At 39.6% G+C, this 16,380-nt stretch overlaps 1 protein-coding gene across 1 annotated transcript; it reads right to left on the bottom strand.

Moving 5' to 3' along the window:
• Window positions 1-1,890: 1,890 nt before the first annotated feature.
• LOC149827459 (uncharacterized) lies at window positions 1,891-3,158 on the bottom strand. Its single transcript, XM_090020325.1, has one exon. The coding sequence runs from the start codon at window positions 3,122-3,124 to the stop codon at window positions 2,234-2,236; it is 891 nt and encodes a 296-aa protein (XP_089876451.1). The 5' UTR covers window positions 3,125-3,158; the 3' UTR covers window positions 1,891-2,233.
• Window positions 3,159-16,380: the final 13,222 nt, after the last annotated feature.

The following is a 16,380-nucleotide window of genomic DNA, read 5'->3' as shown; positions in this document are numbered from 1 at the left end:
TCAACCTTGAATGAGCATATAACGTAAAGGTAAGAGATTGGCAGTACATAATGATAGATAAGCACAAAAAAGATCGAATCAAATTAGGAAGAAAAATATTGTATATTAGTTTTTTTTCGTTTCACTTCCCAAATGGGTCCAAGATAATGCATAAAAACTCGAAGATTGCAATTCAAGACGATAGGTAAATGAATGGGATAGGCACAAAGAAGGTTAAGCCAAGTTATTAAGGGAAAATCTTTTATGATAATCCATTCATTTCACTTAGTTAAATATGGCTCTGAACACAAAGTTTAGCTTCATAGTATATATGACCGTTAGGGGTCATAAGGCTTGGGGGGAAATGCCACCTGCGCTGCCTCTTTCTCTCAATCTCTCATGACATCAAATTATAAAAAAATGCCTTCATTTCTTAAACTGATTGGCGATGGATTTTGAATGAGAAGTTGGGGAAGTGCGCCACCTAAATAGCCCAAGTATTTGCACATTTCATGCAAACAAACTCAAAATATATTCTTCCTTTTCTCTCTCTCTCTTTATCTATCTCTCTCTCTCTCTCTCTCTCTCTCTCTCTCTCTATATATATATATATATATATATATATATATATATATATATATATATATATATAAAGAGAGAGAGGTCTTGAATATCAGGAGACATTCTGCTACTACTCACTGACTTGACGCTAACAGCCACTGCCCTCACTTTGATGCTGTTCACCCTGCTCATAGCATGACTGCTCCTCGTGCATGACGACTCTCCAAAGAGCCATATTGGTGAGCTCCGTTTATGGTACAAATGAGGAATGACCTAACAGCATGACCCTTGGTCATGGTGTTTTCTATTTGAATGTGTGCTTTATTTGTTAGTTGTCATTTTTTTTTTTTATATTTGCACCGAGAAACCACCCCTAAAATGAGAGACCTAACCACGTTGGTTCTGCCTACTGTACTTACTATCACTATCCTAACAGCATAAAACTCAGTAGTAGCCATGATTCGGCTTGAATAAGGGGTGAGGCAAATGATATTTGAACCTAGACCGCCTGCCTAACTGCCTAGGCCCCAATACCACTAAGCCAAACACTTTTGTTAGTTGTCCTATTTAAAAAATGTATGGACCGTTTACTAACATGATGGGTTTTCGCCAGTTGTTAATGCATGTGGGACTTGGAGATTAATGCTCTTTGGGTTTCTGTAATGATCAAAATAACCTCACAAACACAGTATTTGTTATACATGGCACTCCATTAATTAAGAACTAGGAAGGAATGGCACTAGGAAGGAATGTCTGTCGACTGGGGGAAACGTACGAGGCCCTGCCCCGCCTCACCCCGTTTGGACTGGGGATGGAGGACATGAATCGGGGATGAAGGTTAAAATCGAAACCCATGCGGGGATGGAGGTGGGGATAGACTTTCGCTTTTTCTCTTCCCGCCCCATCGCCGTTCGGATCCCCACCTTGTCCCACCCTGCCTCGCCCGGTTTGGACTGGGGAGGAGGATATAAAATGGGGATGAAGGTTAAAATCAAAACCCATGCCGGGATGGAGGTGGGGATAGACTTTCTCTTTTCCTTGCCCCGCCCTGTCTCCATCCCGTTCCCCACCTTGTCCCACTTCGTCCTGTCCCCAATCCTTCTTTAAGGATGACAATGGGCTGAGAGGAAACAGGACCCCACCCCGCCTCACCTCGTTTGGACCAGAGATGGAGGACATGGAATGACGATGGAGGTGGGGATGAAGGTTAAAATCAAAACCCATGCAGGGATAGAGGGAAGGATTTTGAGACCGGCCAAAGGTGAAGTCTTGTCCCCAGGCCCGGTCCACTGCCATCCCTAGAACTAGGTGAAAACAAACAATCATTTTGTAATAAATTTAGGTTTGCAATTGACTAAGAAAAGCTTGTGTTTAATGGAAAACTGCTTTAAAAGTCTTACCACAACCAAATTGAGTAGACGAAAATGATACTAAAATCTAAATGATTAAACTAATTCTTTGCACAAAACGACCTTCCACCACTCCATATAGTCATCGACAAGGAAATATGATAATAGTCAACTAACATACACAATAAAGAGTTCATAGTCAAAGCTCAAAGCCTATCATAAATTGCAAAAAATTCACCATTCTGACTCTTGGCTCGAGACTTGAAGTCGAAAGCTGTCTGCTATCGACTCTAACGCTAACCCCTTCCTTTTGACCAACCGCCGAGCACACTTGGGGTCAAAGGCTAATTCGATGATTCTCGGGTTACTACCACCGGAAAGGGAAAGGAGAAGTTGGCAGATGAGCTGCTGACACGTGGCGACTTCGGCGGGAGCTCCGGCAGCCGCTCGCCGGTGTGGTCGTAGTAGATGACACCGGAGAAGTCAGGCGGCTGGCACCGGTCACCCATGAGTATTTTCCGCTTCCACACGCCGTCGACTTCATCATCCTCGGCTTTGGCTTCGGTTTCAGCTTCCTCCTCTCCGTTGGCTTTCTTCATGTGGAAGATGGTGGTGGCTTTGTGGCTCAGCGTCACGAGGAACGCTCTTGGCGAAGCGAGCGGCGATCTCGGGGCAAGCTCCAAGTCGGGCTGATCGTCCCACGGCTCGTAGGCGACTGTATGCTGGTTGGCTGTCGTTGGTGACTTCGGCGACAGCTCCGGCAGAGGCTTCCCGGTGTAGTCGTAGTGGATGACACCGGAGAAGTCTGGTGGCTGGCACCGTTCTCCCATTAGGATTTTCCGCTTCCACACACCATCAGTGCTGTCATGATCGGCTTCAGCTTCTTCCACTTTCTTTATGTGGAAGACGGTCATGGCTTTCTGGCTCAGCGTCGTGAAGACCGCCCTTGGAGAAGCGAGCGGTGATCTCGGCGTGAGCTTCAAGCTGGGCTCGTCGTGCCACGGCTCGCAGGGGACTGTATGCTCGCTGACTCTCATCGGCAACTCTGGCGGGAGCTTCGTTTCGATTGTCTCATCTTCGTGGTTGCCAAAGCCGAGCTTCTTCGCGGCCTTTGGTCCGCGGTACCGGGCGCATAGCGCAACCAGAACCGAAATGGAGACGAACAGGCCGACGGCGAGTGGTAGGATCGGCACGGCCTGGAAATCGGCAGCTTCCGCTGGGATTGATCTCACCATCTTTGGAGTCTCGAACTTGCTTAGCTTTGGCGGGTGCAAATATATGTAGAAGAGATCGGAGCCGGCTGTATCCGGTGGACTTGCCGCGTCCTCTGACATGTCACGGTCTGTCTTGCTGTGAGCTGGAGAAGGCTAGCAGATTACGCCTTTTGACTTGATTCGTTGACTTTGTCAATTCTTGTCCGCTCTCTCTCAGTGTGTGTTTACACGGTCACGGACCCACTTGGACCACTTGAACACTACTCCAACCCGTGATCTCTCTCTCTCTAGGGGTGGCAATTTCTGACACGACCCGCCAACCCGCCTCTTAGGCGAATTCAGGTTGGGCTTAAGCCAACCCGTTTAATAAACGGGTCGACCCGCGTAACCCGTTTATTAAACAGGTCGGGTTCGGGGTATGCCAACCCGCCAACCCGGCTGACCCGTTTAATAAACGGGTTAGGCGGGTGGGTCAACCCGCCAACCCGACCCGCGAACCTGAAAACCCGTTTACCCGACCCAACCCATTTATTAAATGGGTTGGCGGGTCGTGTCGGGTTACCCGTTTATTAAACGGGTCGGGTTCGGGTTAAGGTATGCTGACCCGCCAACCCGACCTGATTGCCACCCCTATCTCTCTCTCTCTCTCACACACACACACACACCGGTTTGGTGTGTTGGACCCACTTGACACCAAACCCCGAATAGAGACTAAATTATCACTTGGTCAACTTGGCATTTAGTCATCTATGCCTTGTCTTCGATGGGAAAAGATAACACCAAACAATGCAAGTTGTTCATCGCCCCTCTGCGCAAGCCAATGCTTAGCGTGGGCCCCGGGGCAGGGGTCCTAGCTTTGGAGTTTCACGCTGTCGTCACGACTATATTAGGTCAGAATGAGCTAGTGAAACCAGGTTTTCGTGCTGGGTGTGGTTTCTTCGGGTTATAAATCCCAAACAAAACAAGAAAGTTGTTCCCCTTATTTTTGCATCATGGGGTCGTTTGTGTACTTAGGTAACTAGCGTTGTCAATGGGTCAGATTTGATCTGATGTTTGAACTGGATTTGGATTCAGTAAAACAAGTTGCAGATAATCCGTTTTGTTTAAAAATCTTATGACTTTAATGGATAGAGCTATAAAACGGGAATCATCTTCCTGTGAATTTAAAAGATTTTGTTTTCTCAAGCTTTTATTTAAAAAATCATATAAAAATAAAGAAATTTAATTTTACTGTAAAACAGATATTGTTATGAAATTGTGGCATATTTATTTAAATGATGAAAAACCAGTTTTAAAAAAATCACTATTTTTGTTACTATGGTTATGACAAGTCACTAGAATATGAGAACTGAAATATGATAACTAAAAATATTGACATTTTCAGTACTTTTTTTGCAAATCCAACCATGTGGATGTGCTTGACATAGCATTAAAACTATTTTTGAATATTTATAAGATTATGAGTCATTGATTTTAAAGCTTTAAAAAAATCTCGTTTATAAATCAAAATCGATGATTCAAGAGCAGGTTCTTATAAAATCAACTATGTAGATCACATCGGTTCAGTTAGATTCAAGAGAAAAGAATAAAAAATCCATGAAAATCCCACTTCACACATTAGTTATTATATTCTAGTGACTGGTTATGTCTGAAAATGTACTTGTTCGAATGAATGCTGCTTAAATGGAACGGGGTCAGTTTAAATGCGGGTCAGATTCATGAGATCACGCAGTTGACTTAGCAGGTCATCACCAGGTCCGATTTTTAGGTGCTGGTACTGGATCTTGGTCTGACCTGATTTATGCAAAACCATATTCAGGTCCAAAGATATTCAGACCTATTAAAATCTTAGTTATTTACATTTGTTTACATTGAAATAGCGGATCTTAAATGGGGGTGCCAACGGTTCAGGTATAACCTGATCCTGACTCATACTGGATTCAGCAGCGTCAGGGTTTGGTAACAAAGAAGGGAGCCTGATTAACTCTCTGGGTAAGACCCATGAGGTATGATTAGCACGTGGAGCTGGGTATGGTTTATGAAATTTCACACCAGACCCAAATCTATCTAGACTCCCAATTAAGATCCACATTTTTTTCGTGTCAAATGCATAACAAATTAATATTTTACAACATTTTAATTGGAATCTTGTTTACGTTACCCTTATAAGGCTCGAGTATGATTTTCACTTTGGTAGGTCTGATCAGAACCTGTTCTGGACCCCGCAGTACCAGCACCTCCGGATTTGGATCTCCGAGGTCTGGTAAAGGCCTGACACGTTGACACCTCTAGTTTTGATCAGAATTCAGATCAGACCTGGTTTGGTTTGAAAATTTCTAAATTGCAAACCCAAATAAAATTCGGATCCTGTGGATCTGAACTGATCAGCTATATTGGGGTTATTAAGTATGAACCCAGATCCTAGGAGATCCAATCCGGTTAGTATCTGTGTCGTACCAGGTCAGTTGAGAGCCCTATCTACGTCCTGTTGACTCCCCCCATCAAAGTCTTCCAATTCACACTAACAAATTAATTAATTGTTTAAAACCTTAATTTCTTTTAATAAACTTTTGAAGTTATTCATGTCGGCCATAATTACAAATATCGGCATTAAAAATGTAAATAAAGCAAAAGCTTGATTTATTCAAAATTTTCTTTATAATTTTAATTAATTTTATGCCGATCTTTTTTCAAAAAAAAAAAAAAGAAATATGAAAAATATCAATTTCTCACGAGAATTTAGCTGTCAACGTTTGCTGTTTAAAAAGTTTTATCACTAGAGTGCGAACTATAGGTGGATACAGGTCCAGCCTCAACTAGGGATGGCAGTGGAACGGGGAAAACAGGGCCCCGCCTTGCCTCGCCATGTTTGGATCGAGGATGGAGGACATGAAACAGGGATGGAGGTTAAAATCAAAACGCGGGGATGAACTTATGTTTTTTCCCGCCCTGCCCCTATTCCCGTCTTGAATCCCCACTTTGTCCTGTCGACGATCCTTCTTTAGGGATGGCAGTAGACCGAGGGGAAATGGGAACCTCCCTGCCTTGCCCCGTTTGGACGGGCGATGGAGGACATGAAACGGGGATGGAGGTTAAAATCAAAACCCGTGCAGGGATGGAGGGCAGAATTTTGAGACGGGGCGAGGGTGGAGACCTTGTCCCCCACCCTTGCCCCGGTCCACTGCCATCCCTAGACTCAACAGGAGCTCGATAGGGCCTGATGGGGAGTCAGGCCCAGGCCCACCGAGAGCCTGACCTGTCTCTTGTCGGGTTAGGACTCGGTCAGTGACTCATCAGGCAGGGCCTGGGGCTCATCAGGTAGGGCCCTTTAAGCCTGATCAGTAAATGGATGGGTCAGGTCAGGTTGCAATGGAAATGTTGTTTAAGCCCAACCCAGAATCCGGCTCATATACCAACCAGTTCGGATCAGCTCTGAATTCTATTGCACTTTGGTTGCATAGAAGAGCCCAAACCCGGTTCATCTTTGCTGGTACCCAACCCGATATGCACCCCTAGGGACAATTGCTCATTTAACTAAATTAATTAAAAATTGTTTGTTGGACAAGGTGGGTGTCCCATCCAAAGTGTGATTAATATATAGAACAAAAAAAGAAAACTCACCAACTTATAAAATCCATCGGCTAGACTTTTTTGTCTCTTTTGGGATAATCGGGTGTCAACGGGGTCGGGTTTAACCCATACGAAACACTATAAGGTCAGGGTTTGGTGATAAATAAGAAGACCCGATTAGAATTTGGGTCGGACCTAAGGGTCTGATTAATATATGGAGTAGGGTAAGGTTTGTGAAATTTTATACCAGACCCGTGCCCAACGTGAGTTACGATTAACCAGATGGATACATTTTATGCTCAAAACCCCACTTTGAACATTAAAAATAATGGGTAAACCGTTTACTAAGTTGTTGGGTTTTCACCAGTTTTGAATGGGTCTGGGTCTTAGGGATTTAATATCTGCTACTAAGGTACGTAACTATTGATTGGAAATCACCTACTTTCATTTTTTATTACCCATTTGAGGGATCAGACACTATCGATCTGATATGGAGTAAAAAACGCTCATTTGTGTTTTTTTCTTACTCTAAAGCCATGGATGTGATCCCTATGCTTTATTGACTAGAAAATATGTATTAGTTTAAACATTTTTTATGTTTAGATGTGTTTTTTGTTCAACAAAAAATCAACGACCATATTATACTAAAAACTTAATTGACTAAATTTTTTTAAATTAATTTGATCAAAAGCACATTTTTAGTGAACAAGTAATGATAAACACATCTACATGCTTGCATTAAACAAAAAACACATGTGAATAAATTTTTTATTGGGGTCTGAGACTAGGGGTGCCAATGGGTGATCAGGTTTGACCCGAAACGACTTATTTCAAACCCTTAAACCCTTAAGGGTCAGGGTTTGGTGATAAAAAAGGGCCGATTATAAGCCAGGTTGGCTCAATGGGTTCAAATAGTATATGGAGTCAGATATGATTTGTAAAAGTTTATAACAGACCTGGGTTTGACTCGAGTTCCAATTAAGACCTGTGTTTTTTCAATACAAAAAGATAAAGAATATTATTTACCGGGTATGGATCTGATGTGGTTCATGTAAATCTTTGTAGGATCTGGGTATGTTTTTTCTTATAGCATACCCGATAGGACTCGAGTTTGGTCCCTGTACCAGCATCTCAAAAATAGATCTGGGTTCGAACTCGCCTGGGTCTCAGCCAGATCCGACCCGTTGACATGGGACAGACATTATGTGAGATAAATGGTCTGGAACCTGCACATTACTCTTGATTGTGATTGCCATATATAATCAGGTTTTCAAGCGCTTAAAAATCAATGGTGCATAATGTTCCAAGAATTTATGATTAAAAAAATAGTTTTAACAAATAAACTAGTTTTTTAACACAATAGTTTTGTGCTTTTATATTTTACCTTTTAATGTACCTTGGGTTTCTATAACCATCAAAGTAACCTTATCAACCAAATTTTGTTATGCGCGGGTCTCTAATGACTAAAAAATGCTGCTGGTTTATTGAAAACTGTTTTAAATGTCGAAAAAAAATGCTAATAAATCTACATCATTAAGTCACTGTTTGGAATCTGGTAGCTGGGATGGAATCAAGTGAGTTTATGCATTTGAAGAAGTGGCAGCTGCTTAGAGGTGGTAGCTGCCAAATCCATTCTTTAGTATAAATGCAAAGGAGAAAAGGCCTCACTTCCCATCTCAGCCCTAAGCTAGTTATTTATACAAAAAATCCAACCCCCCACCCAGACACAGTCCACTTCAAATGTCAAGTACTCCTTGCATTCGATCAAAGACATTGGCATTTTTTTAAAAAAAAAAGGGGGGAAAATATGAGCAAATTTGGCTAGGTGATATTTTCCAATAGAAAACGTTTCCTGGGTTATCCCTATCTTGTGTCAGCTTTTCTTTTCCATTCTCATGGTTACCTTCTTGAGGCTGAACGTTTCACTGTACTCCTTTCCATTCTTGGCCTGGTCTCCTCGGCTTCCCCCGATCCGACAGCTTTCTTAATGTGGAAAGTGGCATTGGCATCATGGCTCGGCGCGAGCTGGACCAAATCAGGCTGATCAACTGATGGGACTGCATGTTGGTATGGTCCAGGTCTGGTTCATGTAGTTTTTATAGGGTCTGGGTATGATTTCTCTTATAGTGAACCAGATTAGACTCGGGTCTGAACCCGATACCATACCTGAAAATTGGGTCCATGTTTGGTTTCATCTGGGTCCCAACCAAACCCAACCCGTTGACACCCCTACCTGTGGGAAAGCAAACAGTGATCTGGGTATGAGCCTCGTGTGCCGCTCCTCTTCCCACGGCTCGCACTCGACGTCTCTGACAAGCAACATTGTCTGGGCCGTCTATTTTATTGACTTGGGCTGGAGCAGCCGAAACCGAGCTTCTTGGTGCCATTGGTGCACAGCATGACTAGCACCCACTTGGAGATCGAACAAGCCGATGGCGATCAGCGCGGCTTAGAAGTCAGCTGCTCTGGTTGATTATATGGATCTCATCATCTTTGGAGTTTCTCAAACTATTTTTTGGCATTGGTGGGTGCAAGTATACGTAGAGGAGCCGGTGACGAGCTCACATACCGGTGAGCTTGGTGCGTCCAACCAGACAGCAATTGAAAGTTGAAACTAGGCTGTCACTTGGTCAACTTGGCTTGAGTCATCTATGGTCTTATCTTCCATAGGAAAAAGACAGCACCAAACACACAAGTCATCGACTTTTGATCCAGACTAGTGGTGTCAACAGGTTGGGTACTACGTAGTGTCAAATATCAACATAATCTGTGAAAAGTTGTGAGAAATTGCCATGCAAGCAAGTAAAAAATAAAAACATAATATCATGAGAAATTGAATTTATATTTTTTTCAGTTTTAAAATTTGTTTCTGCTTTTCATTCTAAATGTTAATTTTATGTTTGAATTTAGTTTTTTGTCAACATTTTGAAAAAATGCAAGACACCTAAAAATTTCAATTTCTAAATGTTAAAGCCAGGGTATGGTAAAAAAGGAATGGGTCCGACTAACCATTGTGGTCAGAACTTTGAGATCAGGAAAGCACAGGGTTAACCCAAGCATGGGTTATGAAATCAGAAAATGATTGTACTGTCCAAAATTGTAATGTTCTTGCAAATACCTATTAATTTGCCAAAATTATCCGCTTATAAAAAAAACAGCAATTCTTGATTTGAACTATTTTACCATTCTTAGGTATTTTTATGCGGACCATTGATATTCACACCAATTACTAGCGATAGACCCGAACCTGTATACAGGATTCACAGTTTTATGAGGCGTAGCTGTGGAAATTGTGTGTGCATCTTCCCTCTCAGGTTCGAAAGACAACTTTCATCCGAGCATTCACGATTCCTTACGTTCTTAATGCGAAGGTCGGGAGGACTTGCAAATAATTTGTAATAAGCTGCGGCCTTCTTCCGCTAATGCGACTTACCCTTGACCTCATGAACCTACAAAACAGATTCACAGTTTACTAGGTGTACTCACGGAGTCATAAGAAACATTCACGATTTGTTAGGGTTTCCTGCGAATGTTAGCAGAACAGTGAGTGTATCCCTATGAAATCTTGCCAATCAGTTGTCAGAGAGCACATTCTTCAGATCTACTTAATGAACTGAATTAACCAGCGGTTGACAGGGAGGAGCCCCTCAAATGGACAAGTTGATTACCCGTTTGCTTTGCTTTCATCGTGTGTTAACTTCATTCCTAGAGATATGAATGGCTTAACCCAAATTCTAGCTAGAATGGCCATCTCTGACTCTGATAGTCATTGGGCAGATATGAGTCCTGACTTGGCTCCTCCATTCTAAATGTTTCTTTTGCATGTTTTTATTAATAAACAGATAGGGGTCTTGCCGAACCCCAGTTTTCTTCTTCTTCTAAAAAAAAAAAAACTGTTAGCACATACTTCAATATATAATTCCATCAGACTCCCTAAGACATTACTACCAATGACTTTTCTAAGAGACTCACTTTCATCTTTGAAAACATCTCTATCAACTAAATTAGTCAGGTAAATGACAGAACATTTAAAACGTTTGAAAAAAAAATAGAATATAAATAAAAAGGAGAGAGGGGACATCACCCTCTAGAGAGATTTTTTAGATAAGAATAAGAAAATAAAAATAAAAAGAAAGAAAAATAAGAGGATAGGATAATATAAAAGAGGGGTTGGACTCCGCCTCTCTAGAATCGTGATTCTAGAGAGAGTGTGAGCGAATGAGAGAGAGAGAGAGTTGAGAGCCAAAGTGGTTGGGAGAGAGAGAAAGAAAAAAAAAGGGAAGAGAAGAAAAGAAAAGAAGAAAAAGAAAAGAAAAGAAAAGAAAAAGAAGATGAAGGAGAAGAGAAAATCCAGCCTTCTCATCCAACATTCGATGTTATTTCAATCTTTTTCACATTCGATTTAAGGTATGAGTTTTTCTCTAGGTTCTTAAAGAAAGAAACAATTTTAAATTGGGTTCATGTGTAAATTTAGATAGAAAAGGAAAATCTGAATTTAAAATATGTATATGTTCATACCTTAAATGACATTTTCATGTATTCCTTGAGTTTTGATTTTCCTAGTGTATTAAACCCTAAGATAATCATGTTTATGTCTATTTTCTTTGACTGATATGAGCATGTCGTCGATTTTTTATGTTTAAGCATGTGTTTAACTCTTATTAATTTGTTTTAGGAGTTGCATATTATAAGAAAAACATGTTGATTTTTGTATATAGTTTTTTATGCTGAATATATATATATATTGCCCTGCCGATTTTGGCCCACGCTGATTTTATTGTTCATGTTAAAAAAATGGATTTATAATATTTGGGGATGAGTTTTGATCTAGTTCAGGTTGTCGATTTCATCATATGGGCAGCCTAATCAGATCTACCTATATGCTTTCGTGGGCAGTCTGATCAGACCTGCCAATATGCATATATGTTATTTTTTTATGCCTAAATAAGTTCTATCTTTATGTTGTGATGCCGATAGCATCTGATCAGATTGCCAATGGGTTGCCTGAGCAATCTAATTAGATTGTTGTCATGCATATGCTATAATAATCTGATCTGATTGTCGATGCATGTGCACATATGTAATCTGATCAAATCAGCCCCATGTGTGGGTGCAGTTTAATCAGACATGTCGTGTGAGTGTCGGCTGATCAAATCTGTTGTTGATAATTGTTTTTATATGTTATGAAATCTGGTTTTATGTTATCTTGATAACTGTTATAAAAATCCGATTTCACGTGGATTCATTGAGTGTTATCAAATCTGGTTATGCTAAGTTGATGTTGGTTTGCTGATCTGCTTATATGATTGTTGTTAGATCTGATTTTATTTAACAACATGCTGTTTTCGATGACTATTATCAGATTTCACATGTTAGTTTGATGAGTGTCATCAGACTTATGAATATGTTGAATTCGTTGACTGTTATAAAATCTAATTTTTGTTATTGTATTGACTGATATCATATTTGATTACAAGTATTCTTATGAACTGTTATCAAATATGTTTACATGCTATTATGTTGCCTGTGATCAAACATGTGTTTATGTTATTTGATGACTACAATCAGCTTTAAATATATGTTAATCTCATGATTGTTATCAAAATCTAATTCTTTGCCAAAGCATGTACTATTTTGGTAGCATATATATGGGTTTTTGGTGTGCTGTTCTGGGCAGCACATTGCTGCATAAATGACCACACTATTAATATCATGCTGTTGTGCAGATTTTACAGCAATAATATGCTACCGATAGTATATTGCTGCTCACTTTTGTGCAATAATGACATGTTGTTGGGCGTAGTTATGCAGTAAATATCAATTGCCGATGTGTATATATGTGCAGTAATGATCAGACTGTCAAGTGGTGCATTGTGTATAAATTTTTTAGATTTGATATGCCTGTGCAAACTGATCAGATTTGCCATTGTTCATGCAGGTGCAATCTGATCAGATTTGCCACTCTTAGTGTATGTATAATTTGGACCAGATTTGCCACTCTTTTCGTGTGTGCAATCTGTATAAGATTTGTCACTTGTTGCTCACATGCAATTTGATCAGGTTTGTCATGATTTTTACGTGTAAAATCTAATTAGATTGGCCATGGGTAGAGCATGTGCAATCTGATGAGACTGTTGATTATATTAGATGTTTACAATCTGATTAGATTGGCAATGTGTTGGGTGGTATATCTGAACAGTTTTGCTTTGTTCAGACTTGCACCCATGTTGACTGGGTGATGTATCCGATCATATATTTTGATTAGTTATGTATGCTTATGCATTCAAATACCATATTGCAAATGTGCATATCAAACACATAGAAATTTTAAAGTTATTTTAATGTTTGTATAAATATGATCATGTGCATGTTTAGGTGTTTATGCATAAAATAAATTATGATAATGAGTGTTGCAAGCATTTGTTCATATGCGTATGCAATTGAATTTATGTGCATTCATGTTGTGTGTTTGAATATGTATTGTGAACATGTTTGAAAATCATGTATGTGTTGCATGTTCACTAAAATTTTGCAAAAGATGCATAAATCACTTATGAGTTGCTTTTGTGGTCAAATGTGAACTACTACAGGTTGTGTAGGCTAGGAGCATGTGTTTCTTCACTTGTGTTGATTTTATCTATGCATTGCAAAATTTATTTATGAAAATTATTGTTTTTCAAAAAAAATTAATTGCATTATTAAATTGTGCAGGCCAAGGTCAAAAATAGGTTTTGCATATTGACTTTCAAAACAGTTCTGGCGTAATGAACTTAAATTTGTTTAAAAAGGTAAAAGAGACCAAATAGTATAATTAATTTCTTCTTTGATGTTCCTTCTATAGTGCGAGAATCTTGGATGATGATTTTGGGAAAATTGTGAGAATACTAAAACTCTCTGTGCGATTGTACCCCTTAACCCGATATGGTGGTTCGCCTTCTGAATATGATTTTAGAGAGATTCAACCACTTTGCCTGGGGATAGTGTTGTTAACTGTAGTTATTGGTATATCAAGAAAGTGGTGTCAATGAATGCTTATTTTTGTGATATCCTGACATTAGATGTTGATTTATAATGTTTTGATAAATGATGCCGATTTCTAATATCGATCGAGAAACAAATGTGAAACTTAGTAATAAAACACAAATTGTATGTTAAGATACAACTAAAAACCTAACTTGGATTTAGGAAAATTGTATATGTTTTGAGTGTTCGCTGGTTTAAGAAAAAGTGAAAACTAAAATTATATGCATTTAATAGGGACATGCATTTAAAAACAACTCTGATAAATAACTTAATGAGTTATTCATGCATGTCCATTGAATCATGTATATTTATTGTTGTGCATTAGTGCATACATTCATGCTTATTCTGTTCTACATGATAATAGCTATTGCATGATATATGTTAAATGCTTGAATGGTAAGTTGGTTATGGTAAATTGTCACTGTGATATTTCTTTAAAATTATGCATGAATTTGGTTTATGCTATTTTCTTATTGTTTGGATTTTTAGAGAAATTCGTGCAAAGGACTTTGGTTTTTACCCAAAAACCGGTTTATAGGTTCAGGTGCTCAGTGATGGGTTGACTTGGTAGATGAAGATTGCAAGCCTTAAGTGACTAGTTTCTGGGTTTTCTAACAGATTGGCTCATTATGTCATAGATTATTTTACTATTTAAGTCATTTGACATTACTTTATTGATTAATAAAGTTGATTATTCTTTATTGATTCAATGCATTGTCCTGTTGTAGTTTGGTATATTAAATCTGTGAAACCCTGGATCTTTAGGTCTATTTTTGCAATTGTTAAAAAAAAATCACTATTTTTATGAGGATTAGTTGGGGTCATTACAATACAAGTTTTTTCGATGATAGAAAATCAATGGTTATGAAGCTACCAATTATTTTTTACTCATAAAAACATGTTTTTTCATCCAAAAAAACATGATGTAAGAGTCAATTTACACTAAATCGATCATGCTAAACTCATCTAACCATTCAAATCTATCATTAAACACTTAAAACCTATAGGACAAAATGGGGCAGAATGAGAAATGGGGCCTAATATGTTCAGTTCTCTCTCTCTCTCTCTATATGTGTGTGTGCATGCATGTGTATGTCACACAATCCCAAATCCCAAAATGTTGTGTATGCAAGGTTTTAAACTTACGGGTTGTTTTTGAAATATAAAGTAGTTACGAACCTTTGGGAATAATAAAGAATTTTTAAAGTGTAATGATGGAATGTATAAGCTTTAATCTCTTTTAAGCTATAAAATTTAAAAAAGATTTAAATTAATATATTAGTAAAATAAAAAATTTAAAGTTTGGTAGGTTTCAATGTCATTTTCAAGTTTTCAAATTTTTTTATAACAATGCCCCGTCACACACGAGAGAGAGAGAGAGAGAGAGAGAGAGAGAGAGAGAGAGAGAGAGAGAGAGAGAGAGAGAGAGAGAGAGAGAGAGAGACGAAACATGATTTGAACATAGCCACAAAAAGGGTCAACAGAGTTGAACCCAAAGAGAGCAAAAGCAGAACAACAAAAACAAACAGAAACAAGTAGGAGGAAAACAAACAAAAAACAAGCAACTCACGTAGGAGCTGCAAAACCAATAATGTCCAGAGGGAGCAGAGCACCTGCAGGAGGAAACGTAAGATCAGGAAGATGAATACGCAAAATCGTGTAAACGTTCACTAGGATTTTTTGCGCAAGAAGATTAATGTGAACCAGAGATTCCCAAAAACTGGCATCGTTGCGTGTCATCCAAACGAACCACCAAGTGGTAAACAACCACGACCTCCAGATTAACTACCATCACTTACTATGCCAAAGGCATACCAGACCCAAGATGAGGTTGAGAACAAAGGACTCCTCCATAACTAGAACCTCCGAGTGCCTCCAAGTCCTATGAAAGATCTCTACAAAGGTAGGGCAAGACCAGAAGAGGTGGAATAAGGATTCTTCAGCAACATGACAAAGCACACAACAACTCGAAAGCTGGAAGCCCCACCTCTTTAAGGTAGAGTGAGTTTGGACCTTATCGTGAAAGATTAACCAACCAGGACCCGAGAATAGGGAGAAGGTCCCTTCACCCATAGCGCAGATTCGGGCAACCAAGCCACCCCCGGGAGAAGCAACGATCTATAAACTTTGCTGGTCAAAAACTTCCTGATATGAGCAATAGCCCAATGCACCCAATTATCAATATCAACGGGATCATCAAAACAATCGTTGAAGATAGTTAAAACTAACAACCATGACTTACACAGATGGAAAACTTTACAGGCCACAAATGAAGGAAAATCGAAAAGAGAGAAGGAGGCTCATACTTAGAGAGATGAAAACTAGCGCAAGGATTATCTGGTTGATGAGCAAGCCAACATTGCTTAGAGACCAGTGCAATACTTCTGTGTCTGGGCGCAGGAACACCTAAACCAGCCGTAGAACACGACAAAACCACCGAACGCCAGCCAACCAGGTGGCGCTTACCCTTGAGATGACACCCAGACCAAAGGAAGCATGCCAACAGACACATCAGTTGCTTTTCCACACTCACAAACATCAGAAGCATGGACATGAAGAATTCCAAAATGGTCGAGAGAACATACTTCACTAAAGTTAGGCAGTCAGCGTACGAGAGATAAGAAGCTTGTCACGAGAATAATTTGCGCTTAACTTTAAAAAGCGTCGGAGCCTAGACCACAGAG

Source organism: Nuphar pumila, chromosome 10 (genome assembly GCF_984573655.1).
Source record: "Nuphar pumila chromosome 10, dmNupPumi1.hap1.1, whole genome shotgun sequence".
Taxonomy (NCBI): Eukaryota; Viridiplantae; Streptophyta; class Magnoliopsida; order Nymphaeales; family Nymphaeaceae; genus Nuphar; species Nuphar pumila.
Note: the sequence above shows the minus strand (reverse complement) of the source record. Positions and strands in the feature narration are given on the sequence as shown.

Excerpts from the sequence above, each read along its gene's own strand:
- LOC149827459 (XM_090020325.1), bottom strand. The coding sequence starts at position 3,124 with ATGGTGAGATCAATCCCAGCGGAAGCTGCCGATTTCCAGGCCGTGCCG.